The 24,834-nt window shown below is 51.9% G+C and overlaps 8 protein-coding genes across 8 annotated transcripts; 3 read left to right on the forward strand and 5 right to left on the reverse strand.

Moving 5' to 3' along the window:
- Positions 1-35: 35 nt before the first annotated feature.
- On the reverse strand, positions 36-2,406 carry BJY04DRAFT_22095 (NDT80/PhoG-like DNA-binding family protein). The gene is made up of 2 exons (XM_073717006.1): positions 1,985-2,406; positions 36-1,922 (listed from the first exon to the last, which is right to left on the reverse strand). The coding sequence occupies exons 1-2, from the start codon at positions 2,128-2,130 to the stop codon at positions 293-295; spliced, it is 1,776 nt and encodes a 591-aa protein (XP_073573431.1). The 5' UTR covers positions 2,131-2,406; the 3' UTR covers positions 36-292.
- A 3,561-nt stretch (positions 2,407-5,967) lies between these two features.
- On the reverse strand, positions 5,968-9,385 carry BJY04DRAFT_22137 (putative beta-N-acetylglucosaminidase). Its single transcript, XM_073717101.1, has 3 exons — positions 9,009-9,385; positions 6,437-8,946; positions 5,968-6,213 (listed from the first exon to the last, which is right to left on the reverse strand). The coding sequence occupies exons 1-3, from the start codon at positions 9,121-9,123 to the stop codon at positions 6,100-6,102; spliced, it is 2,739 nt and encodes a 912-aa protein (XP_073573432.1). The 5' UTR covers positions 9,124-9,385; the 3' UTR covers positions 5,968-6,099.
- Positions 9,386-10,606: 1,221 nt separating this feature from the next.
- BJY04DRAFT_183986 (putative glucosamine-6-phosphate deaminase) lies at positions 10,607-12,353 on the forward strand. The gene is made up of 4 exons (XM_073710540.1): positions 10,607-10,840; positions 10,906-10,967; positions 11,029-11,177; positions 11,236-12,353. Coding segments are annotated over exons 1-4 (1,077 nt in total). The 5' UTR covers positions 10,607-10,838; the 3' UTR covers positions 12,100-12,353.
- A 32-nt stretch (positions 12,354-12,385) lies between these two features.
- Positions 12,386-14,763, reverse strand: BJY04DRAFT_183988 (aldehyde dehydrogenase domain-containing protein). The gene is made up of 2 exons (XM_073710541.1): positions 13,573-14,763; positions 12,386-13,525 (listed from the first exon to the last, which is right to left on the reverse strand). The coding sequence occupies exons 1-2, from the start codon at positions 14,052-14,054 to the stop codon at positions 12,511-12,513; spliced, it is 1,497 nt and encodes a 498-aa protein (XP_073573434.1). The 5' UTR covers positions 14,055-14,763; the 3' UTR covers positions 12,386-12,510.
- Positions 14,764-14,819: 56 nt separating this feature from the next.
- BJY04DRAFT_183990 (GMC family oxidoreductase) lies at positions 14,820-17,058 on the forward strand. Its single transcript, XM_073710542.1, has 2 exons — positions 14,820-15,354; positions 15,406-17,058. The coding sequence occupies exons 1-2, from the start codon at positions 15,108-15,110 to the stop codon at positions 16,785-16,787; spliced, it is 1,629 nt and encodes a 542-aa protein (XP_073573435.1). The 5' UTR covers positions 14,820-15,107; the 3' UTR covers positions 16,788-17,058.
- A 19-nt stretch (positions 17,059-17,077) lies between these two features.
- BJY04DRAFT_183991 (N-acetylglucosamine-6-phosphate deacetylase) lies at positions 17,078-19,050 on the reverse strand. The gene has a single exon (XM_073710543.1). It carries the CDS (start codon positions 18,592-18,594, stop codon positions 17,302-17,304), a length of 1,293 nt encoding a protein of 430 aa, XP_073573436.1. The 5' UTR covers positions 18,595-19,050; the 3' UTR covers positions 17,078-17,301.
- A 1,392-nt stretch (positions 19,051-20,442) lies between these two features.
- Positions 20,443-22,208, forward strand: BJY04DRAFT_183994 (major facilitator superfamily domain-containing protein). Its single transcript, XM_073710544.1, has 4 exons — positions 20,443-20,796; positions 20,857-21,464; positions 21,515-21,610; positions 21,662-22,208. The coding sequence occupies exons 1-4, from the start codon at positions 20,632-20,634 to the stop codon at positions 21,900-21,902; spliced, it is 1,110 nt and encodes a 369-aa protein (XP_073573437.1). The 5' UTR covers positions 20,443-20,631; the 3' UTR covers positions 21,903-22,208.
- Positions 22,209-22,219: 11 nt separating this feature from the next.
- BJY04DRAFT_183996 (S10 family peptidase) lies at positions 22,220-24,656 on the reverse strand. Its single transcript, XM_073710545.1, has 9 exons — positions 24,268-24,656; positions 24,098-24,202; positions 23,934-24,050; positions 23,623-23,879; positions 23,524-23,574; positions 23,322-23,475; positions 23,209-23,267; positions 22,901-23,020; positions 22,220-22,834 (listed from the first exon to the last, which is right to left on the reverse strand). Exons 1-9 carry the CDS (start codon positions 24,626-24,628, stop codon positions 22,397-22,399), a joined length of 1,662 nt encoding a protein of 553 aa, XP_073573438.1. The 5' UTR covers positions 24,629-24,656; the 3' UTR covers positions 22,220-22,396.
- Positions 24,657-24,834: the final 178 nt, after the last annotated feature.

Below are 24,834 nucleotides of genomic sequence, written 5' to 3' on the forward strand. Positions count from 1 at the left end.
AGGCCAAGGGGTAATCCAGAGACTCCATCGCGCCGCCACCCAAACTGCCCAAAAATCATTCCCATAACCGTACATACCCGGCAATAAAAAAGACGTGCGATCAATGTACGTGAAGTTTCCGATGACTCCGAACATGTCCATCCCGGATGGACATATGAAATCAACAAGAGAGATTTAGCATGTGAGAATATATAATGAGGCATAGCGAAAGGTTAAAAAGCCTCGCAGACCGAGATCGGCTGCAATCCATGCGTATTGATAGAATAAGAATGCACCCGCGGCGCCTGTCGTGTTAAAATACGTCTTCGGCGGCAAAATACCGCTTGCTCTGGCCGCGAGCTGTGACATACTTCATCTGGGGCATGTTCGTATGGTGTACCACGTGGGGACGGTACACAGCATCCACAGGCCCTTGCCAGTCCTCTATGCCCAAAGGGAAATACTCATACAAGACATCGGCACTCTCACTCGCGAAAGGCAGGCTGGAAGCAAACTGCTGCTGAAAGTTTGTGGTGTTCACCAAGGGAAGTGTGGCCGCCGAGTTGCTCCTCGATTGTGTGTGAGGTACGGTAGCATGGGAAACTTTGCGCATCTTGGCCGGCCGCCCTGACGATTCTAGATTCAGTGTCTTGGACGCAAAATCATTCGAATATGAGGTAGCGGGCCGCGCATGGTCATGAAGATGGAGGAGGTCAGAGTGATCGTCATCTAGAAGAGACAAGTTGATAGGGGCCGCAACGGTATGGGTCCGTCGGTGGGCTTCAATTGGCCGCGAGAATTCCGGGCTAGGTTGAGAGTAAAGTGACGAGTGTGGTAATGTGGTGGGAGGAAGGGTAGCACTCGCTGGAGGTGCGATCTGGGTCCAATCCGGGGAAGCTTGCTGGGGAGGAGCTACATTTGCTTGAGACGCAGATGTTTCTGGGGAGCTGCTCTTCATGCCCGCCTTTACTCTCGAAGCGACACCGGCGTGCGGCCCGGATTCGCTTGGCGAGGTCCGATTGAGGTTGTTAGCTGCTGCTGCCTGTGCATTCTTCCTCGAAGCAGCGGCGCTACCACTGAGAGGAAGATCCTTCCTAGACTGGAAATTGCGGGGACTGCGGCCTCGGACAATAACCGGACCCGAGTGGACCTCGCAAATGGGAATTCTCCCACCGGTGGATAGGGTCGCGACGACCTTGAGTCGAACTACAAAGTGCTGTTGGAGCTCCTTTCTGCGCCCATTGTTTGCAGTTGCGACCCGAAACTGAAGCCGCTTCCAAGCGATTGGGAAAGTGGCGTAGTCGGTGTCAAGATCCTGTCCAGCCATCATATCTAATGGAATTGCCGGAGGTTCTTTCTCAACTTTGGGAACAGTGCCAGCGGGGTTGTTGCTGTTGCTGGCATCCTCGTTATTTGAGTTGCCATTGGCGGCGGGAGTCTTCCAAGGGACGGAAATGATCTTGACAGAGTTACCCTCCACCGACTCTGTGGCAGACACCGTCAGTTCGTGGGCAACGATCGGTATCCGATCGCCGGTGTCGGTAATGATATAGCGTAGACCGCGAGGGAGAGTCACGGAGCCTGTGATCTGAAACAGATTCCGCCGATAGCAGGTCAGTTCCGCACCTTGCTGGGGCGGCGCATTTTCCGTTGGAGAAGTTGTCCATGGGGACTCGGCAAGAAAGAACATGCCGTGAAGCTGGGCTGAAACGGATATTGAAGCGCGCCGAAAGGAGTAGTCGAGGAGCGTGAAAGGATATGCTGGTATTGAGAAGCTAAGAAGCTTATTGTTGTGATCTATGGACGAGTCCGCAGTTTGTTCTGCTGGAGGCGCAGGCTCAAACGGCGCCACCATGTCGGGGAACGGGTCTTCAAAGCCGGACGAGAAACGTTTGAGGGTCTCCGGAGGCAACGTATGATGTGTGAAGGTCAGATCATCTCCGCTAGTGGGGGCGGTTAGAAACCACAGCACGAGATACGAGTAGGCAGAGAAGACGTTACACACCTAACGAATGTTTCTGAATCAAAGTTGGAGCGCTGATCCGGAAGGTCCATTCCCGACAAACCATTGAGGTAATCTGCACCTTGTATATTACCTAAAGACATTGGGGAAGCCAGGTAAGGCATCGCCATGGTATCAAATCCCTCCATGGCGAGGGATCAGCTGGAGCGAACGGTGACAATGGCTGACACCGTGGACAGCGCAAGATGAGGCTGAGGATGAAGGGCGCAAAACGCGGGGGAGACGAGTTGACTGTCAGTAGCGCCAGGTCTCAAGAGGACGTAGTCTCTAGAAGAGTCGAGCGAGTGGAGTGATCGCAAAAGAGGGCGAGAAACGGGTTAGGGATGGGAGGGCATGGAGGAGGGGAGAAAGCACGAGTATAGAAGTAGGGACAGGACAGCAGGCGACAAGAGAAAAAGCAAAGCAGGCAGAGTATACAGAAGCGTTGGCAGAGAGAAAAGGAAGACGATGGCGTCCAGGTCTTGAATGGCGCAGAGTGGATCGGCCACCCCCGAAATCAGCAAGCAGACGGACCGTATGAAGGAAAGTGTAAGAGCACGTTAGTGGGGATCGCAGCTAGTGGGAAAGAAGAAATGAAAGACGCCCCAGGCAGGAGAACGATCCGGAGAGAGGCTAGCGCTAGCACGATAAAGGACGAGATAACAAGAAACAAGACGGAGCCGGCAGCTGGTTTGAGCAGACTAAGCGGGGGGGGCTTGCAGCGGTGGGCTAGGAGCTAGACCAGGCAGTGGCCCTAGGAGAAAGGCTAAGTTAAGGGCCTTGACTGCGAGGTCTTGGTCCGACCGTCCGCAAGAATTCTGAGGATGAGGGGCGGGATTTGGGAAGGAAGGAGGACGATGAGTGGACTGTGAGTGTGAGAGCGTGGAAGATGTTCGAGATGGAGTGAGCGAGACAAGAGGAGACTGGAGACTGGAGACTGAGAGTGGATGGAGGGGGGGAGAGTGTGTGGTTCGCTGGATCGGGCTAGTCTGGTATAGTCCCGTCCAGTCTCCAGTGCCCTTCAAGTCAGCTTCTTGCGGAGAGACCCCGACCGCAGACGGCACGCTGTTTGCAACAGCATCAACCACAACAGCAACAAAACTTGTAGCATAACGATTGTACTCGAGATGCTCTCTTTCATCGAGAATCATCATCTCTCCATGAGCCTCTCTAAAAGACGGTCTGGTCTGCCTCTTCGTTGGAGCGAGTTACGGACCTTCCGGATGCAGCTAGATCCCACCGCGATAGCACTAAGCTAAGTTTATTAAGACTCCACCGTGCAGCCTGGGGAAATTGACACAACTAGCTTTGTTAGACTGCGAGAGTGTGTCTGTCAGTCAGTGCGAGCGTTCTCCTGATGCTTGGAGCAGGGATCGGATGCATGATAATATGATTGTTATTGCCTTCTGCTGAAGATGAGAGGTACTCACTCGGCTATGGAAGGTTAAAGGTGGAATATGCAAATTCTTATATTATCTCAGCGGGAAGGATTAACTACTACTATCTAGGGACTACTCCGTAGAGAATAATGCCCTGAATAGCACTCTTGACAGCCTTCCTTCTTCCGTTTCGACCATGGCTCAGAAGATGACCGACCCCATCTGCTGCCCTGCCCGCTGAAGTCTGAACGCAGCCTGAAGTCAACTCGACTTTCAAGATCTGAGTGATCGGCAGTGGTCTGGCTGACTTGCATTCGATCCTTTGCCCTGTAGTCCCTGAGCGCAAACCCTCCTCCTCCACTTTTTCTGGGAATCTCAACGACTCGGAGATTTTATGTCTCTTAGATCCTGGATCACACTGAGGCAAGCCAGCGTCATGCTGAGCTCACTCGTGTCTTGATTGAGAATGAGTGATTTTGTAGCTTCGCCACGGGGTTTTATCACGCTCGCAAAGAAGAGGAGAGAGGGAGTCGTACAACAGGACAGCCGCCATTTGGGGCGCAGTGATTGGCCCGGCCTTACCGTCGCTGGATGAAGCTAAATCTGATCAGGCCCTCTCTTCATCTTGTCTGGCGGGCTTGAACGAGCTTCGGTGCTTTCTGGATGACCAGTCTCTCCTACTGCCTTCGTCCTAGCATCGGGGGCTAAAAGAGAAGCACAGCACAATCACAACTTCTGCAGTTGTTACAGCACAACAGGCACAACAGGCACAACCCGCGCCCAGTGCGACGCGCTTCCTTCCTTCCTTCCATGCTTCCATGCAGGCTGAATCCCTCGTCTCTTCCAGAACGTTTCTAGAATCCGATCCTTCAAATCCTTCGACTCGGCCTAAACTGTTACTGTAGTGCCTTGTTTGCATGTGATTCCCGCCACCCATTAATAGCCACTACTATGATTTTTTCAACCTTCTTTTCAGGATGCTTTGCTGATGAGATCACAGTTTGGCTTGTGGAACTATCGTGCTCTTGCCTTCAACTCTGGGTTTCGTTATTGACAGTTACCTCAAAGGAATCAAGAGTCTGACATTGCTCACGGGGAAGCGTGCTAGAAGACAATGGAAGCTTTAGAAGCGCTGAGGTTCTCTTCTCTCGTCCATCTGCCAAAGAAACCGATCCAAACGGCGGCCTCCGATCAAAGCCATGCACTTCATCTCCTTCACCTGCAGATAAGCTATGATCAGAGTGTCGGATTATCGGATTGTCGGCCTGCGGATTGTCAGATTTGCAGAATTTTCTTTTGCGGTATTAATATTTCGCCTGGCGTTGGAACTTGGCCAAGCCTCTGACAGAGCCAAGTAACTTACCTAGCCGCTGCATTCCAGCACTGGCGTCGAATCAGGCTCAGCTGCTTCCAATCCACTCGATTCTTCAACCGTGAGCGTCAGCGAACGAGAAGCTCGATTTAATACTCTGCCGCCTTAAGAAGCAAAAAATCAAAAGAACGACGGCGACTGGCGTCCGTGGCTGTTGGTGGCCCACCCTCACATCATCTTATCCATGACCGCCATTATTATTATCCCACCCCTGCTGCAAACGGCCGAGGAGCTCAGTCGCGCAAAGCATCGAGACTGGTTCGACGATCCCAGACCCTTGCGAAAGAGCTCAAGGCCTCAAGCAAATAATCAGTCGTGAAAAGAACCCGATCAAAACCAGGTCCCGACCTTCAGAAGAGCTGAAAACACATCCCGTTTCAGTCTCACAGGAACCAGGCACTGCCGTCCTATCGGATCGTCTCCTGGCTATCTTCTTCCAGCTCGCAATTTCGTTTGAACGTTCACAACAGCCTGTAGTCTGCTGTCACAGCCTGTCAGGGCCGCAGAGCGGCATCCTCAAATGATCCCTCCTGTCGTTCGCTTCCTATGATCTCCCAACCTTTACGATGTCACTACCTGAAGCTTACCCCTAGAATACCACCTCATCTGCGTGGACGCCTCCGCTAAGAAACTCACTTGAAATTCTTCATCACGCCACGACGCGCACAGTAGCGTCGTTCATGCTTTCCCCTCACGAATCATCGCCCCCATCCCGTGTTCCTGCCCTAGACATAGTTAGATAACTCCGATACTAACCCAACCCCTACCGCAGCGCAGATCATCCGAAATCTCGATCGACGGTCGACATCGTTCACTTTGTCCAATCTCGATTCTATCCCTTGGGGTCGATATGGCTGCTGCGCCTGCGAGTCGGCTTCGCCGTTCATTGGCCAATGCGGCGAGTCCTGAATCATGGTGCGGAGCGGCAAGTCATTGGCTGTGCCCAGGTGTTGTGCGTCTCGTATATCCGCCGACCTCCAGAACGATCAACGTTTCCAGTCCTTTAATGATCATATCTCACGAATGGAATTTCCCTGTACTCGGGGTCTTCCAAATATGAAGACCATACTCGAACAAGTAAAGTATTTCATACTTCGTATATAAAAATAGGCAAAGGGAAATCGATCAACACCACCTCGAGTTGGGATACGGGGTATAAGAATAGATACACCCCTTGCATGCTTGCATATATTGCAAGCCATAATCGTATACATATGTAAATGTATATGTATATGCAGTGTCGCTCTCTTACTATACTAGGTAGGTATCATATATAACAAAAAGAAAGTACAAATTAAACAGGCTAAAGAACGGGGGTATACAAGAAAGGTCAGATCAGGTCGATCACCCTCGGCATACTCGTCTCCTTAGGGCCCGGGCACCATCGTCCACGTCGCCGCGTCACAATTGACCTCCTCAAAACTATGCAGGGTGCTGAAACCGAGCTCAGTGAGCCAGTCAAAGTTACTGTCCGCGTCGACCTGTTTGGAGGGGTATGATGTTAGCACACGCAGTAGTAGAATACAGCACAGCACTGTGCGGCGCCGCACGGCAGAAGCCATGCATGTCATGTATAGTGGAGAGATCCAAGGATACCAAGGGATAGAGAAAGATCGAGAATAGAAAAAGGGAAAAGAGAAAAGAGAAAGAGAGAGGGAGAGTGGAGTGGAGTGGAATGGGGGGAAGAGAGGGGTTTGCACATACGCAGTCAATAATAACGGCTTCGGCGCCTTGTCGTCTTATTTGCTTGATCCCCAGCAGGATCAGCCCCTGCAGGAGAGTCGCGTACTCGCCGACCGAGGGCGATATCACTGGCGACGAAATACCCCCCGTTGATGCGTGGGTGGCTTTCATGGCAGGCATGTGCTCCGCCAGGGTTGCCCGCTCGTTGTAAATCACCACACTGCCGAGAATGGCCCCATCTTGGTGCCTTCTAGCCCGGATGATCCCACAGTGCGGTGCTCCACCCAGGGCCACTTTGTAGATGTCTATCACGCCTTGTCTGGAATTAGTTTTGACGTGATCGATAATCGAGTCAGCGTAGTCCCAGCCGTGGACGAGGTCGTATGTCGCGTCTGCATTCTGGATGCTGTTGACCAGGCCTTCGGGCGGCGACCAGGTCTGCAGATTACGGAGGACAACACTGCAGACGGGTCGTGAGAGGGCAGTGTTCCAGCCTAGATTTGCGAACCACTGCCGCAGCTGCTTTCGCTCGACGGGGTTGGCGGCTGGGATGCCTAGGTAGATCCCGGGAAGGCGAGAGCCTAGTTGGAATCGTTTCATCCCTTTACGCTGCAGGAGCGTCCGGATAGCGCGGTTGTGGAGTGAGTTTCCGATAGACAGTTTACGTCGTGATGGGTCGACAATCAGCGATCCAATAACTCCGGTTCCCGTCGCGCGGAAGAAGTATGTCGAGCAGAACCCGTAGAGGGCTCGGGTCGTACTGTTCCGGACGACAAAGTGGGCCTCATCAACGTCTTCGCGTCGCAGAAGGAAGCTGTTGGGCGTTACGCCGAGGAGTTCTGATCGTTGGCTCCGACTGTCCTCTCTCACCGAGGTCAAGAGTGAGTCCAAGGCGTCAGAGTCTCTTTCCTCATTCCAGTTCTCCACCAACCAATGTTGCCGCGCTTGGTGGAGCTTCTGACTGCGGTTGAAGGAGCCAGGAAGCGATCCTTTGGGGGCCAACTCTCCGTATAGAACCTTGACCAAGGCTTCCAGAGCCGTATCCGTGAAGTCATACGTGCAAACATAGGTGCCAATTGTTGCATCCATAGCAAAATCGTACGGCGAACTAGCCCCAACTACCACCAAAGGTTTCTCTAGAGGCTCACCGGACGGTGTGTATTGCGACCGACATATCATAGAGACGTGCTTGGTAAAGCCCTGCTGGTAGATGTTTCTCACGGCATCTGCGGTGACGACGATGACGGCACTAGCGCGATCAATAAGGCTCTCATGGGTCGGGCGGACGCCGTTGGACGTGTAGGACGTGTGTAAAACACGGCCGTTCCTGTGGCGCGAAAGAGACCTTCCTAGCTCTTTGAAGACACTCTCGCCGCTGAGTATGGAGGCCGTTCGGTCCCAGGCTACCGCATCAATTGACATCTCTAACTGCTCTGTCACCGAGCGGGATACGGCGGAAGCCGGCAAAGGCTTGACCAACGGTGTCAGAAGTAGCAGCTCCTCATTGGCGCTGAGGATGTTCGATAGCGGTAGTAGGTTCTTCTTGTCACGCACAACCGAGATGGAAGTGCCGTAGGCTCTGGTTGAGAGATTGGTGTGTGAAGGCTGCATTTGAGTAAGTGAAGGAAGCCCCCCAGGATTGAGAGCTTGATCCCATGAAGTGCATCTCGCCTTCATTGCTACAACTCTCCGTAGCGACTCCTCGATTCGAGCACGGCTGATGATACCGTTCTCGACACCGAGCTTCAACCCGTTGATAGCTTCCTGCTGCACCTGAAACGACCTGCATAGCAGGACTATGTCGCAGCCTGCGTTTTTTGCCATGACTGTACCGCCTCCGACACCAATGTTATGCGTGAGGGCCTCCATTTCTAAACACTCTGAGACGACGACACCCTCGAATTTCATATCCTTTCGCAACAGGTCATCCACGACCTGTTCACTTAGACAGGCATGCATAACGTTGACCCCAGCGGACGACATGGAAACACCTCCCACCATCATCGCGTCAATACCATTGATGATAGCATTTCGAAATGGAACCAATGCAGTCAAAGTGAGCTGCTCCAGGGACTCGGTAATGATGGGAACGTCTGTTTGGGAACCGATAAATTCTAGATTGCCGTATGATGGGAAATGCTTGCCGCAAGTTACCAGGCCTGCTTCCTGGTAACCTTTCATAAACTCGACGCCGTACTGCGACACTTCTTGTGGATCATCGCCACAGGTACGGACGCCCATGAGTTGATGCCGCACATTCGTCAAGACATCCAGCACCGGGCCTAGGATAAAGTTGACTCCAACGGCTTTGAGCTCTTGAGCTGTAGCAAAGGCAACGTCATGGGCCAGGGTTTTCGACCCTGTCGCAGTGATACCCATGGCACTTGGAAACTGCCGAATATAGATCTCGTCGTACAAGCTGTTCACCCCGCCATTTTCCTGATCCATAGCTATAAGCAACGGCACTGGATGTCCAGCATTCCGAGCAATTGTCTGCAGCTCTAGAACAAGTTTGGTGGCCTCTTCTGCCGCTGTTCTAAGTCAGTAACCTACTACACTGGAGTAAAGCCTAACAGATATGCAGGGTGTATACATTTCAGATTCTTAGCCGTCAACAGGATCGAACCTATGTGATAGTTCTCAATAAGAGAACGAATTTCAGGGCTAACTGATGTTCCATCGAAGCCCATCATAAAGAGCTGCCCCATCTGCCTGTCGAGACATGGTAATCAAGCAGTTAGCAGCAGTTTGCTAGCGACAAGAATGGATGTAGATCGCAGTGGATTGGAATGGGGCCAAAATTTTGAGGCTGAGATGATCATAACGGACGGTAAAAAGTATATGCATAAAATGAAGATGGATGAGAGTCATGCCAAGACTCGACTCGTACCTGTCTAGATTATCCCAGCCAGGGGGCAGCATATCCTCTTTCGGGGCCATACTGGCCCTCGGCTCCTTTGAGGAATGCCAGGCCCGAGCAATAATGGTCCACCCTCTTTGTTCGTGTCAGGGGGGGGTGGATGGTATGTCGGAATGACACTGGCAACGAGGTTGAAGCTGACAGTAGCCAGAGCCGGCAGTTGGCTTAAGCTCCCTGTCGTCGACAAGACTAGCTCGGAAATAGCTCGTGTGAAAAGCCAGTCGGGGCGAGTGAGCTACGACTGTGGAACGAATAGCATTGCATTCCAGGTTAGGCGGGGTTACGACTCCGGGGGAGAGCTGACTTGAGGCGTTTAGTCGCGGAGAGTTTGTTTGGAAGACGAGGCGAAAAAAAAAAAACGAGAGCAAACAAAGCACGAATAGCAGCAGGGCTTAAGGCTAAAACAGTAACATGGTCGGATGCTAATTGCCAGACTCGGAACAAATGAGGACCGTTTCACGTAAATGGAAGCGAGTGTACAGAGTATGGCTCTCATTCGCGCTCTCGAATCCACGTTTTGCTGAAGCTGAGAACGTGTGGGGGTGAGATAGGGGTCACGTGGCTCTGGGGAGGAGCTGCCACTCAGCGCTGTCAGACTATCGTAATTTACCCTTAGTTACCATACAGCCCCAGCGGTGACTGCATACAGCCCGTTACTGGTCTCGTGATAAGACAATACCGAATACGACGTCACAGCAGCAGAAGCGGGAGGGTTGCACGGTTGCTTCCCCGGAGTTTGCTTCATGCCGAATGCAACCGCACCGATGGCCACCTGCTTTGGGTTTAGCGCCACATCCCACCTGCAACTGCAACATTGATTGAAGCTATACACGGGCGCTTTCATTATCATCAGTGGACGTCGTTATCATTTTTTTATCTGTCAAAATCCCCTCAGCCAAGGCTTTCTCCAATCCGAGCTGACCCGAGTAATCAACTAATCATGACCGAGCCAACTTTAGGATGACCTGAATTCCCGATGATGCATGTATCATTCCTCGCCTGTGCCTCATTCCAGCCCAAATTGTGGAAGTAGCTTTGGAAATCATGCAGCCGAGCTAGAGTAGCTCCCTCAATGACAGTTCAGAAGCTATGGCTTTGACTCCCCACTATCGTCATAATCGCGCCCTACCATCATGAGGAAGTAGAGGTGAAGCGCAAACTAGGAGGCCAGGGAATCCATAGCAGCAGGGCCAGTAGTAGATCAAGGTAGTGTCACGCAGCTCACGCTCCACCGGAAAGGCTGCTCCAGAACGTCAATTGCAACGGAGCCATGGGTTGACAAAGATCTTTGGCCACTACCTCGCTCTTGGACCTTTTAACCTCCCTATACTGCCTCGGCATCCTCGATACTCTTTTCCCCTCTAGATCTTAGACCTCAACATACCTTTGTCTTCTATACTCTGGCTCTTTGCTCACTGTTCAGAGCTATAGAAACCAACTACCCCCGCCTCGCTCTGATAGCAGTCCTCCCATCAGTGACGTAGTGTCACAAAGCTTATCATAATGTATTTGAAGCCCACAGATCCGACTCTCCCCTAACACCTGCATGCTAACGACGTGACTGCCTTAGGAGGGTTATTATTCGGGATACATCTCTGCAGGCGTCAGAATATATCGCTGATTACATTATCAGTGTGTTACTTAGTCCTCAACCAGGACCATATATAGACTGACATCTGCTACTCACTTCAAGGCCGTATTAAGACATTCAACCCTACGGATAGCAATCCATTCGTGCTTGGCCTTCCCACCGGAAGCAGCCCGGAAATTATCTACAAGACCTTGGTCCGCCGTCATAAAGCCGGGGAGATCTCTTTTAAACATGTCGTGACATTCAACATGGTATGCTATCCATCCCACTCCCAGCGACTCCTGGAAGTAACTTGAATGACCGGTATAGGACGAATATGTCGGGCTTCCTCGTGATCACCCGGAGTCATACCATAGCTTCATGTACAAGCACTTCTTCTCACATGTGGACATTGCACCGCAAAACATCAACATCCTCGACGGAAATGCGCCAGACCTCGCCGCCGAGTGTGCTTCCTTCGAAGCGCGCATTGCTCGCTTCGGGGGCATCGAACTCTTCCTCGGAGGAGTTGGATCGGACGGACATATCGCATTCAACGAGCCAGGGTCATCTCTCAACAGCCGCACCCGAGTCAAGACCCTAGCCTTCGATACGATCCTCGCGAACTCCCGATTCTTCAACAACGACATGTCCCAAGTTCCCCGGATGGCCCTAACCGTGGGTATCCGAACAATCATGGAAGCGCGCGAGGTTGTAATCGTCGCAACTGGCGCCCACAAAGCACTGGCCCTCAAAGAAGGCCTAGAAGGTGGCATCAACCACATGTGGACGATCTCATCGCTCCAGCTCCACCAGCACCCTCTGATCGTGTGTGACCGCGACGCCACACTCGAGCTCAAGGTCAAGACCGTCCGCTACTTCGAGTCCATCGAACAAGCCGGAACAGACGCACGCACTCAGGGTCCTCCTCTCGTCTACAGACCGCGAACATACGTTCCTGCGCCCATGACCGTCAACAAGTCGCAGCAGGAGCTAACTCCGGCTACAACACCAGAGAAGACCTCTAAGGATCTGCGAATCAACACAGATCTCAAGCAGTCGTTCGAAGATGAGGAGCTCACGCCCGATAGTATGTCCTCCCGAATGGTAGACTCGGCTATTGGTGGTCTCGACGCAACCCTAAAGGGCGACTTGATGTTCGACCGCATGGGCTCTAGGATGGAAGCTCGTTGATTGATGCATCACGATCTGCGAGGACAACCCGGTTCAGGAGGAGAAGGAAGTGTAAGAGATTGAGTCCACGCAGCGGTGGCTTGGCTTGCTGGAACGAGTTCAGACGCTGAATTGGCTTTTTGACTGCGAATTTGTGTTTCTGTTCTTCATGAGAATGTGACTAGATATAACATAGACTGTTGCTTAGTATGGTATTCTGGGTGATTGGATTATGTGTAGAAGATATAGAATGGCTACGATAACGAATATATGTATTTTATGTATGTTGTATCGGATTCTGTGTTCCGTGTGTAGGCTGACTGTCTATCTTTCACTAATACTCTGTGCAGTGAACAAGATATTTAAATTTAAGTAAGTTCATAAACTTTTCATATATCATATACAGAGTCAAATTGCTTCCGAAGAGGAATTTTACAGCTTCGCAAACACCGTCGCGACTGTGTTCCCCATATCAACCAGGGTGCTCTTATTCCGTACCCACGCCTCGATACCCTTGCGACCATTCTCAACACCAACGCCGCTCTTCTTCCACCCACCAACAGCCATCTCAGCTGGGCTTTCACCCCAGGTATTCACCCATGTGATACCGGCCTCGAGTTGATCGATTATGCGGTGGGCCAGGTTCAGATCCTTTGTGAAGACGCCAGCGGCAAGGCCTAGTTCTGTGGCGTTCGCGCGCTTAACCGCCTCTTCGACCGTGTCGTAGGTTAAGATTGACATAACAGGCCCGAAGATTTCCTCCTTGACGATGCGCATGTCATCTGTGCAGTTTGTGAAAATCGTCGGGCGGACCCAGAAGCCTGCTTCCAGGTTTTTTGGGAGAGAAGGCTTGCCGAGACCGCCATGCAGAAGCGTCGCGTTGTCCTTTTCAATGCCGTCGCGGATATAAGCGGTGACCTTTTCAGCGTGTACGGCGGAGCTGAGAGGGCCGAAGTTGGTGGCCTCGTCGAAAAGTGGGCCAGGGCGAATGAACTGCATTTTCTCGAGGAGGCGCGACTCAAATTCCTGCTTTCTGGACTTTGGAATGAAGACTCGTGTGCCGTTTGTGCAGACCTGGCCTGTGCTGTAGAAGTTGGCCATCATAGCTCCGTCGACAGCATTGTCGATATCCGCATCTGGCAGGACAAGCAGCGGCGACTTTCCACCTAGCTCCATGGTCACATATTTCATGTTGCCGGCTGCAGACCCGGCGACCTTCATGCCTGTTGAGACTTGACCGGTGAACGAGACCTTGGCGACAACTGGGTGGGAAGTGAGGTAGGAGCCGACATCGCCTGCACCATAGACAACGTTGAACACTCCATCTGGAAGACCGGCTTCCTTGTAAATCTCGGCGAGGGTTTGAGCGTGGAGGGAGGTGAATTCGCTAGGCTTGTAGATCATGGTATTTCCGGCGGCGAGGCAGGGAGCAGACTTCCAAAGCGCACTACTATCGGTTAGCACTGTCGCATTCTGCGATCCGGGAAAACGAACATTTGGATAGGATAGTTCCAAGCGCCAATTCCGACGCAAACTCCGAGCGGAGCCTTCTTCGTGTACACCCATGCTTCTTCCCGAAGTTGGGCTGTTTCGCCATTTAGACCACCACCACCCACGAGATTCGCATAGTATTCCAGCACATCGGCTCCAGTGACCACATCGACAGTGCTTGTTTCCGTAAAAGCCTTGCCAGAATCTAGTGTCTCAACACGGGCGATCTCATCGTTGCGTTCTCGGAGTAAAGCTGCGGCTTTCTGGAGGATGCGGGCACGTGCGATTGACGGCGTTTGCGACCACGACGGGAACGCACGATCTGCAGAGGCGATAGCAGCATCGATGTCTGATTTTGAAGCGATAGGAAGCTCAGCTAGAGAAGTACCATCGGCAGGGTTGATGGAGTGAAAGGTCTGGCCGGAAGAGGCGGGCTGCAGTTTGCCGTCATAGAAGAGCTGGCGCGGGGTGAGTGAAGGGGCCATGGCTGTCTATGATCGTGGTCTATCGTGAGGGGGGGGACAGTGATAGGAGATATAGAACAAGAGTTATGAAACTAGGAATCGAAGCTAAAGTTGGACACGGTAAGGGAAAAAAGTGCCGCCGTCATTCCTTTGAATGATTGAATCACACCGCCAACTTGATTGATACTAACCGGTACACGTAAATAGTTAACTAATGCTTGTGCCCCTCCGGCTCTAAAATGATCTCCAGCGTGACAGCGAATCCTACTCTTTTGACTGGCACAAAATGCCGCAATTGAGCCCTACGATTTGCCATTGCAAGACAAGGCTCTCTCTCTCTGCTTCTGTGTCAACATAGACATGCAGCTTATCTGCATTCTGCAGTATCTGATCGGAAGTGTTCGGAAGATAAACTGGGTGAAACTCGGCAACGAGACTTCTTGCTCCATCCGGTGTTGGCATTTCCAATTCCTGGTCGGCATCGTCTCTCCTCGCTGGGAAACTCCATCCAGAGGTGAGACTGGTGAGGCACCGACTAGACTCAAACAGGGCATAACTTGAACATTACGGAGTACTGCGGATAACCGCCGTTTAGCGTGCGTTTCGCTGCATCCAGAAGGGCTGGTGGCGCCAGTTAGCGCTGCACCTCGTGTGGATGCTTTCGCCGAGGAAATGACGTAGCCGGAGGAGATGTCGGCGTTGACTCGGTATCTATGAAATTGCACTGGATTAGGGATAAAGGCATTACTTCGTACTCGAGGATGAGTATCGTCCTAGATTCTGCGGTCAACAAAGATGTCTGTAGCTTAAGTTCCTACTCCGTAGTGTGTAGATCGAAACGCAGTGCATGGTGATGGCAGGAGAAAGGATCCACCGGGCAATCTTCTCCGCCTCATCAACCTCCCCTCGGATTCGGTGCCTTTTTCGCTGCCGGTGGAGAAAAAAAATTATGGGTTCGACCAATTTATTATTCTCGTCCTATCCTTCCAGCTGTCTCTTGAGTCTTGACACACGACCTTTTTCTTTGTTGAGTGCTTTCATTATTCCTTCCTTATCATTTTGTCGTCGCCCGTCATGGCCACCACCAACGAGTTCCCCGCAGGCGATGTCAACAGCTACGACTATGTGATCGTCGGAGGTGGTACTGCAGGCTGTGTTATTGCCAGTCGTCTGGCTCAGTACCTGCCTAACAAGCGCATCCTGCTGATCGAGGGTGGTCCTAGTGATTACATGGACGACCGCGTCCTGAACCTGAGGGAGTGGCTCAATCTGCTAGGCGGCGAGCTAGACTACGACTACCCTACTGTTGAGCAGCCAATGGGTAGGCTCTTATTGGTTATGGTGATAGCAGTAGGATGCTAACTTTACGCAGGTAACAGCCATATCCGTCACTCTCGCGCAAAGGTCCTGGGAGGTTGCTCCAGCCACAACACCCTAATCTCGTTCCGCCCCTTCGAGTACGACTGCAAGCGCTGGGAGGCGCAGGGCTGCACAGGTTGGTCTTTTGAGACCTTCACCCGCGTGCTGGATGGCCTGCGCAACACCGTTCAGCCTGTTCACGACCGCCACCGCAACCAGCTGTGCAAGGATTGGATTCAATCTTGCTCCACAGCCATGGACATTCCCATTATCCATGATTTCAACAAGGAGATTCGCTCCAAGGGTGAGCTCACCGAAGGTGTGGGTTTCTTTTCTGTAGCCTATAACCCCGATGACGGCCGCCGGAGCAGCGCCAGCGTCGCCTATATCCACCCCATCCTCCGCGGTGATGAGAAGCGTCCCAATTTGACGATTCTCACCAACACCTGGGTTTCTCGTGTGAATGTGGACGGCGATACTGTCACCGGAGTCGATATTACCCTGCAATCAGGCGCCAAGCACACTCTGCGGCCCAAGAAGGAAACCATCATCTGCGCTGGTGCCGTGGACACTCCTAGGCTCTTGCTCCTTTCCGGCCTCGGTCCCCAGCAGCAGCTGGCCTCTCTGGGAATTCCGGTTGTGAAGGATCTTCCTGGAGTTGGCGAGAACCTGCTTGATCACCCCGAGACCATTATCATTTGGGAGCTCAACCAGCCGGTGCCCCCTAACCAGACTACTATGGACTCCGACGCCGGTATTTTCTTGCGTCGCGAAGCACCCAACGCCGCTGGCTCGGACGGCCGTGCTGCAGACGTGATGATGCACTGCTACCAGATCCCTTTCTGCCTCAACACAGAGCGCCTGGGTTACGACACCCCGGTCGATGCCTTCTGCATGACTCCTAACATTCCCCGCCCTCGCTCCCGCGGTCGTCTCTACCTGACCTCCTCGGACCCCGCAGTCAAGCCCGCTCTGGACTTCCGCTACTTCACTGATCCCGAGGGCTACGATGCCGCCACCATTGTCGCCGGTTTCAAAGCCGCCCGTGAGATTGCCAAGCAGGCTCCTTTCAAGGATTGGATCAAGCGTGAGGTCGCCCCCGGCCCCAAGGTGCAGACCGACGAGGAACTGTCCGAATACGGCCGCCGCGCTGCACACACCGTCTACCACCCTGCTGGTACCACCAAGATGGGTGATGTGAGCCGCGACCCAATGGCCGTCGTCGACCCCAAGCTGAAGATCCGCGGCCTGAAGAACGTCCGCATCGCTGATGCTGGTGTCTTCCCCGAGATGCCCACCATCAACCCCATGTTGACTGTGTTGGCCATTGGCGAGCGTGCTGCTGAGCTGATTGCCGAAGAGGCTGGCTGGAAGCGCGAGCAGCCCAGGCTCTAATCTACTGCACGTTTGGATCCGATTTATTCGCATACGGCCGTGATAATTATGCCATTCAGCCGTTTTATATATAAAATCTAGGAGTTAGGCATTGGATGCCGGGCAGGATTCTTGGATACCCTTCAGCAACCTGCTCTAAAAATTATGATTGACGATTATGTTTCCGTTGGGATACCGCTTTGTATAGTTCAGAATTCGAGACCGGTTTGGTGGCTGCTTTTGCTTGCTTGCCTGCTAGAAGTATGATAGATCAAATGAGAAAACATTCTACATTGAGCTTTCATCAATAACGACGGAGATATATGCTAATATAACAACTTGTAATAATTGATTCATTCTATACTCTAAAATCCCGACGATTCTATATCAAAACTATTCATAATCCCATTCTATGTCTTCAATCAAAGCAACACCATAAAAGATACCTAGTTTTTCAGGTATCTACATTCTCAGACCAACCAACCCACAACTCATGTGATTCCAAAGCAGGAGTCAACAGGGTAGCAATGATAACTTATACCAACCCAGTATCCTTCCCCAAATCCCAAATCTTCCCGCCCCTCTTCCAAACCTGATTCAACACCAACGTCCTCCCAGAATACGGATCTTCCTCATCACTCAACACAATCAGGTCCGCATCAGCCCCACTCTCCAACGACCCTTTGACACCCTGCAGGCCTAAAAGCTTTGCAGGGATAAGACTCGCCGCATTCAGTGCCTGGGCCGTCGAAGCACCCGACCACCGCCGGAAATTGTTCACGCACTCGATGAGCGTCGCGGAGCTTCCGGCGATCTTGTCGGACCCTTCAAGGGTCAGCCGAGCACCGGTCTTGATGATGCGCTCGCCGTTCGTCCAGTCGTAGATCCCGTCTGGGAGACCACAGAGTTTCATGGCGTCGGTAACGAGGACTAGGCCGTCGGGGTGGGCATTGTACGCGATACGGATGGAAGTTGGGTGGAGATGGATGCCATCCGCGATTATGCCGTAGAAGGGACGGCGAGAGTGGTCGCTTTGCTGGCCCAGGAGGCCGAAGATGCCTGGGTTGCGGTGGTAGAAGGGGCGCATGGCGTTGAAAAGGTGGGTGATCATTGTTGCGCCTTGGTTTGTTGCTGTGACGGCCTGTTCGTAGGTGGCGTCTGAGTGGCCGATTGAGTAGATGATGTCGTTGGAGACGATGTGCGGAATATTGGAGAGCATGTTACCTACTTCCGGGGCGGCGGTGATTAGTCTGATGGACTTTGAGTGGCCGTAGAGATTGTCACGGCCGTAGCAGGCGACTAGGTCCTCTTCGTTAGAAGCTGAGCGGAGGACTTCTGTCTTGTGGACGCCGTTACGGCCGGGGCTGAGGAAGGGCCCTTCGACGTGAGCTCCGAGAGACTCGGCGCCATCTTCTGAGCGATGCTTGCTGCCTGTTGCGGCTAAAGATGGGAGGACTTTGTGGTATACTTCAGCAGTCGAGCTGACGACTGTCGGGAGGTAGGAGGTAACTCCGGTGCGGGCGAGACCTTTATTGACAATTTGCAGACCTTCATCGTATTCTTCCTTCGATGCTTGTGCAACTGAAAAGTCGAAGCCTTGCGCGCCATTCAATTGGCAGTCGATTAGTCCCGGGGCGAGAATACGTCCGCCGAGATCAATGACTTCGTCGGGTGACAAATGTAGACCGTAGAAAGCTTCCTGGGCGCGCAGGATCTTGCCGGACGTAGAGTCAATCCAGACATCTTGTTCAACGAGCTCATCGCCCTTCACAATGCGACAATTGGTGAACTTGATGACATGGGACTCGGGCTCAGTCTTTCCAGGCATGATGTCCAGCAGCAAAGGTAATATGTAGCTAGGTAGTACCTGGGTCGGCTATCCGGTCGAGAAGCAATCTGGCAAAATTGCCGAGGAGCAGCAGGTAGGTATATAGAGGACCGAGGCGGGACGAATAACGGAACAGTCTGCAGTGGCCCATGGTGACATAGGATGATGAACCCATCTTCATGTGCTAGGAACCGGATGATTGTTCAGAGGGCGTTGATTTGGGTCTGACGTTGCTCCATTCCAGCACTGGACAGGGACCAATGTGACGTCGATTTCAAGGTCCGGAGGCGAGGGCGACGTGACATACTGGATGGATAAGAGTATAGGTACTCTGCTTTTACCACTACTATGGCCGTCTGGTGCACACACTAGGTCGACCTTTACCTAATAGCAGTGGCTAGTGTGTTGTCAGCGTTCAAAGCCCAGATCACCGATGGTCGATGGTCGATGGTCGCAAGGAGGGGAAGGTGAAGATGAGTAGTAGTATAGATAATGTAGAGAGATAAGCCTGCGCTAGAGAGCGTCCAGTGGTGGTGGGTCGATGGAGGGTTGCAGGCTGTAAGTTAACATGTTACACCCGTTACTTACACCTTACATCCCGTTACCATTATCAGTACCGCTGCATAAAATACCTTACGGATTTTATCTTACACCATGCAGCCTGGACCTTGCGCTTTCTGCAGATGAGGGGAACCTGATCGTTACGATATTAATTTGAATTCAGGGTCTACCAAAGTATCTCCTGGTTTTCTATTGTGGCAAAGTGAGTCAGACTCAATTTCTCAAAGAGGGCCGAGTAGTGGAGAGTACCATAGTCCGTAGTACCATCGGCTCCCCGCATCCGGAGAAGCCCATTCAGAGACAGCAAATGCTACGGTCTCTTTGACTAGTGAGATTAGCCCCCAAATCTCGGTCTTTGTTGGCTGCAGTCTCGGTGGGCGCACAGCAGATTTGCACGCGACCTGCTCATGGCTGCCCTGCAGTGTCTGGCTGTCTCTTTTTTGCCTCTGTTTTGGTTTGGATTTGGAGAAGGATCTCAGACTCGATAGATAGCTAGCTTGTCGAGTGTTATCTCCAGCTATCAGCCTCGAGTGGACCAAGCCATCCCCAATCCCACCGTCTTCCCACCACAACGCAACCCTTTCTCGCTTGAGATAACAGCTTCCAGGTTGTATTATTCTCCGACGCGTGCTCTATTTATATTCATGTCTCGCTACCCCGGATCCAATCTTCTCGCGAGCTCAACACCTGATCGTCGCTCAGCACCAGCAACCAGCCGATAAGTTTCTGCTTGTCTAGCTATCTCTTGTCTCACCTATTTAAAGACCCCGTCGCTGCTATCGGAGTCTCCTGCTCTGTTCAGCTCTTGAAATACCTCACGAGGTCATCAACATTGCTGGTTGCTGTTCCTCACATTCCTCCTTCCTCCCTGGTAACTGTCTTCGGCTGTGTTTTCGCCAGCCTTTTGTGTTGGATACCCCTTTCTTATCTTCCACCATTCTTCTGGAAGCTATTTATTCGTTTTTATCCCTCGGCTGCTGTGTTATCTCTTCTCCGACCACAGCTCTTAACAAGTTAACCCTCGCCCCTGGAAGCTACCGACTCATCCAGCACTAATCCGCCATCATGGCAACCGAGAACGAAAAAGTCGCTCCTTTGAGCACCACCGACCCTGAAACCACCAATACTCACACTGACGCCCCAGTCGGAAAACCATGGATGTACAAGCCCTTGAAATTCGGTCCTCTGACTCTACCTTACTTCGCTTCCCCGCGAACCCAGTTGGTGTTGGTGTCTTTCGTCTGCTTCTTGTGCCCCGGAATGTACAACGCAGTCTCGGGTCTCGGTGGTGCTGGTCAGCTTGATTTGTCCGCCGTCAGTAAATCCAACACAGCCACCTACAGTACTTTCGCCGTTGTCGGTTTCTTTGCGGGTTCTATCGCCAACCGCATTGGACTCCAATTGACTCTGTCTTTCGGCGGCTTTGGTTACTTCCTCTATGTTGCCTCTCTCCTCTCCTACAATCACACCCAGAATATGGGCTTCCTGATCTTTGCCGGCGCCCTACTTGGTCTGTGTGCCGGTCTTTTATGGTGTGCTCAAGGCGCCGTCATGATGAGCTATCCCAAGGAGAATGAAAAGGGCAAATACATCTCCATTTTCTGGGTTATCTTCAACCTTGGTGGAGTTATTGGAGGTCTAGTGAGTTCCTCTTTACGAACTGGCTCAATGTCAATTCCGCTGACCACAGGGCTCGTATAGATTCCTCTTGGACAGAATATGCACAACGAGACTGATACTGTCAATGATGGAACCTACATTGCATTCATGGTCCTCATGGTAGCTGGTTTCATTCTTGCTTGGGGCCTGGTTGACTCGAAGTACATTGTGCGCAAGGATGGCACGCGCGTCATTACCATCAAGAACCCAACCTGGAAGTCTGAATTGCTCGGTCTGTGGGAAACTTTGTTCACTGACTGGTGGATTATCACCTTCTTCCCAATGTTCTTGGCTAGTAACTGGTTCTACGGTTACCACTTCAGTGCCATTAATGGTGCTTACTTCAAGATTCGCACCCGCGCCCTTAACAGTATTCTCTACTGGCTCATGCAGATGGTTGGTGCCTTTTGCTTTGGCCTGATCCTCGATCTCAAGTTCTTGAAGCGACCCGCTCGTGCCAAGCTCGCCTGGTTTATTCTGTTCGCTCTTACCATGGGTGTCTGGGGAGGTGGGTATGCCTTCCAGAGGACTTACACCCGGGACTCGGCCGTGCGAGATGTCGACTGGGAAGAGAGCCGTTACATCGGCCCCATGTTCATGTACATGTTCTACGGCTTTTTTGATGCTGCATTCCAGACCTGTGCTTACTGGTGGGTAGTTCTTTATTCCCGCATTCCAAATCATGCTGACATCTCCGCAGGTTCATGGGCTCTCTGTCCAACAATGGCCGTAAGCTTGCCAACTATGCTGGTTTCTACAAGGGTATTCAATCTGCTGGTGCGGCCATTATGTGGGCGTAAGTGTTCTTGCTCGTCTATCAACACTGGATACTAAAAGATTCTTTTAGGATGGATTTCAATGGCGTGTCGTACATGACCATGTTTGCTTCCTGCTGGGGATTGATTGGTGCCTCGCTTTTGATCGCTGCTCCGGTTATTTTCTTTAGAATCAAGGATACCACCGAGCTGGAGGACGACCTTCGATTCTCAGACGAGACCGCCGAGGAAGTCACTGGAGTCGCCGTGAGTGAACAGGTACACCAGCCCGAGTCCGCCCCCACCGAGAAACGGAGCCACTCCGATTCCTAATCCACGAATCTACTAATGAATCACTGATGCGGGTTCATCTTATGACACGATGACATGTCTTGTCTATATTTCGCGGGGGCGCTGTCGGTTTGATTTGGGTATGCATAGCTTCGCTCAAACTCGGCACTTGGATGACTTTGGGCTCTAAGTTTCTGAATATGTCCACTTAAACCCGATACCACGTGGTTTGGGTCTTGTTTGATACCAGCCACCTTCTCACTGTTACTGTTATTTAATACTACGGCCACCTGTATTGGTCTACATTAGTCCATAACTCAACTCTAATGCACGTTAACTACCACAATCCGTCTTTTGGCTCTGATACTTGCCCAACCATAGGTAGGGTCTTGCGTACCACGTTTAATTAAGGTTAAACTTCCACGTCAAAACCATATATAGTCGTCACCATCATAGCATAGTGTATGTAGCATACAACATATCACGTATATACAGCTTGAGTTCTACCCAACCCCCCCCTCGAGGGAGACCCAAGATCAAGCAGGCGTTCCCGTCGGCGACGGCACAAGAGGTCGCGTATGCGTCGCCGTCGCCGTCCCATTCGTCCTAAACCCATCCCAAATCTTCACATCACCCTCCGCAATATCCCATCCGAACAGCGTCCGATTAAACAACTGCAACGCCGCCTCAGGCTGATAATACGGGACCTCATGGCCCGCCTCATAGACTCTGCTGAACGAAAAGTTCCCGAACTCGCGCGTCTCACCGTATTGGGTTCCGTCGACGAGCAAGGGGGTGTACCCGGCCTCATGGAATTGTTTTGTGTGCGGGTATTTTAGGGCGAGGGAGATGGCTTCGCCGCCGAACCAGTTGCAGATGTAATCTGCGTCGCCGTAGATTAGGGAGACTCGGACCGGGTAGGTGAGGATTTCTTCGAGGTCTTCGATGAAGTTAGGGAAGACAAAGTCCCCTTTCTAGGCCATTCGAGGTTCGCTGGTTAGTATTTTCATGCAGATAATAGGATTGGAGTTGAAACTCACTTGCTGGAAGGCGAAGTAGACTTCTTGGCTGGAGGAAGTGTAGTTGATGTTTACGCCGATGGCTTCCATGACCCAGTCTTGGGTTAAGAAAGGCTCGAAGAGGCCGGGGGGTGTTTGGTCCTGTGCAGAGGTTTGTTAGGTGGCAGTCTAGTTAGAGGAGGGTGAGGGTAAAATGAGAGCAAAGTGAGTACAGAGTATGAGTAAAGTGAGAGTGAAGTGAAAGCAAAGTCAAAGCAAACTGAGAGTAAAGTGAGAGTATAAAGTGGTAGCCAGTGAGAAATACAACTGGCAAGGGGATTGGTGCTTACATTGTAGGGATGGCGGATATCATAGACACCGTGGTCACCGAAGGAGTAGTAGGGGCCCTCTGCCGATTATTAGTGGACTGAACTATATCGTTTCAAGGAGGCATGTCACGTACCAACATTATCTCTGCACATGTTAGTAGCCTCAGTGCAGATTGCAAAGTCAGCCAGGGCAGAGCGGTTCGTTGCCTTGCACAGGGCAATTTGATCCTGGCATCCATTGGGCATCTCATTGGCAAATTTCATATAGTTGTAGACCGTCTCGTTGACCTGTTTTGTGTGAGCGGCTGTCGTTTCTTGCTTAGGAAGGGGACTTACAGCTTTGATGCCGTAAGTGTTGTGCACAGCGAATTCCGGGTAAAACGGTGCCTACTAATCGTCAAAAACGACCAGGAAGAGAGTTTGTATGAGAAGTACCTGGATTCCTTCATCGATAATGCCGTTGATTATGCCCAAAGAGTTGAAGTTCAGCTCGATTCCGTCGACAGTTCCGTTGGCGACCCTTTCGTTTTGTTCGTAGAAGTGGTTGAAGAACGCGGGACCGTAATGTCCACCGTAACTCTCAGTCCACAAGCTGAAATCCTTGGACTTGATAGTGCTGTCCAATTGAGGGAGACCGCCGAGGAAACCCTGCACGATTTCCCAGGCAGCGTGTGCCGCAAGGTCGGTAGTGTCTGGTATCACGTTAGCACAAGACAGAGTGTTACATGCTGGTGTGGGAAACTGACCGATCAAAGTAGCATCGATCTTGGGGTAACGACCCTGAACCCCAGCAAAAGAGCCATTCTCGACGACGCCAGTGACTGGGTTGAGCGAGCCTTCCTCTGTATCCGCGTACGAAAATCCTATATAGAGTGAGCTGGTTGAAAGTCACCGAGGTAGGCTGTCATACCAACACCTAGTGGTTGAGAGATGAATAAAAGGTTGGAAACCTCACTCCACGAGTAAGGGTTCACGTCGGTCGTCAGGTTCTCATTGATAGAGCACGGACCCAGTTCTACAATCATATTAGCACGTGGAGTCCGAGGGCCTGAGTCCAGGGGCAAGTCAAGTAGTACAAACCTTCGAATAAACCGATCAGTGAGTCGCTGCCCGGGCCACCGTTCAACCACAAGGTAATAGGTGCATTCGCGGGGTCATTGCGAGCCTCAAAGAACCAGAAAAAGGTATGAGAGTCCGGTGAGACATCGACGTACCCGGAGTAGGAGTTGACCCCTGGGGTAGTTTCGCAGACACCCTCCTTGCCGGGCTCCTTGTATCGAATAGTCACGCCATTGGGTGTCTCGATCTTCTTTACACCGGACGGATCATGAGGCAGCTGCCGCTTATCAAAGGCGAACCTGGGATATTCCTCAGCTAGACCGAAGGAGGCTACAGCCAGAGATAACAAGGTGAAGAAGCTGAGACTAGGCATTGTGACCATCTCCCTTGGGCTAAACTTTTGAGCCTTGAGGACCGTAAGGACCAAGGAACGAAGGGGCTACACGGGCCATTTTATATTTGAGAAGCACGCAAGGTGATCAGCCATTGCAGCAGGCATTCACGAGCAATTGGGCACTTAGCCCCAACGCCATCTACCATCATCTAATGCATCATCTAAGGCGATAACAGGGTAGTACTGCGGTCAAA

The sequence above is a fragment of the Aspergillus karnatakaensis genome (genome assembly GCF_047715665.1).
Source record: "Aspergillus karnatakaensis strain CBS 102800 unplaced genomic scaffold BJY04scaffold_13, whole genome shotgun sequence".
NCBI classification, from domain to species: domain Eukaryota; kingdom Fungi; phylum Ascomycota; class Eurotiomycetes; order Eurotiales; family Aspergillaceae; genus Aspergillus; species Aspergillus karnatakaensis.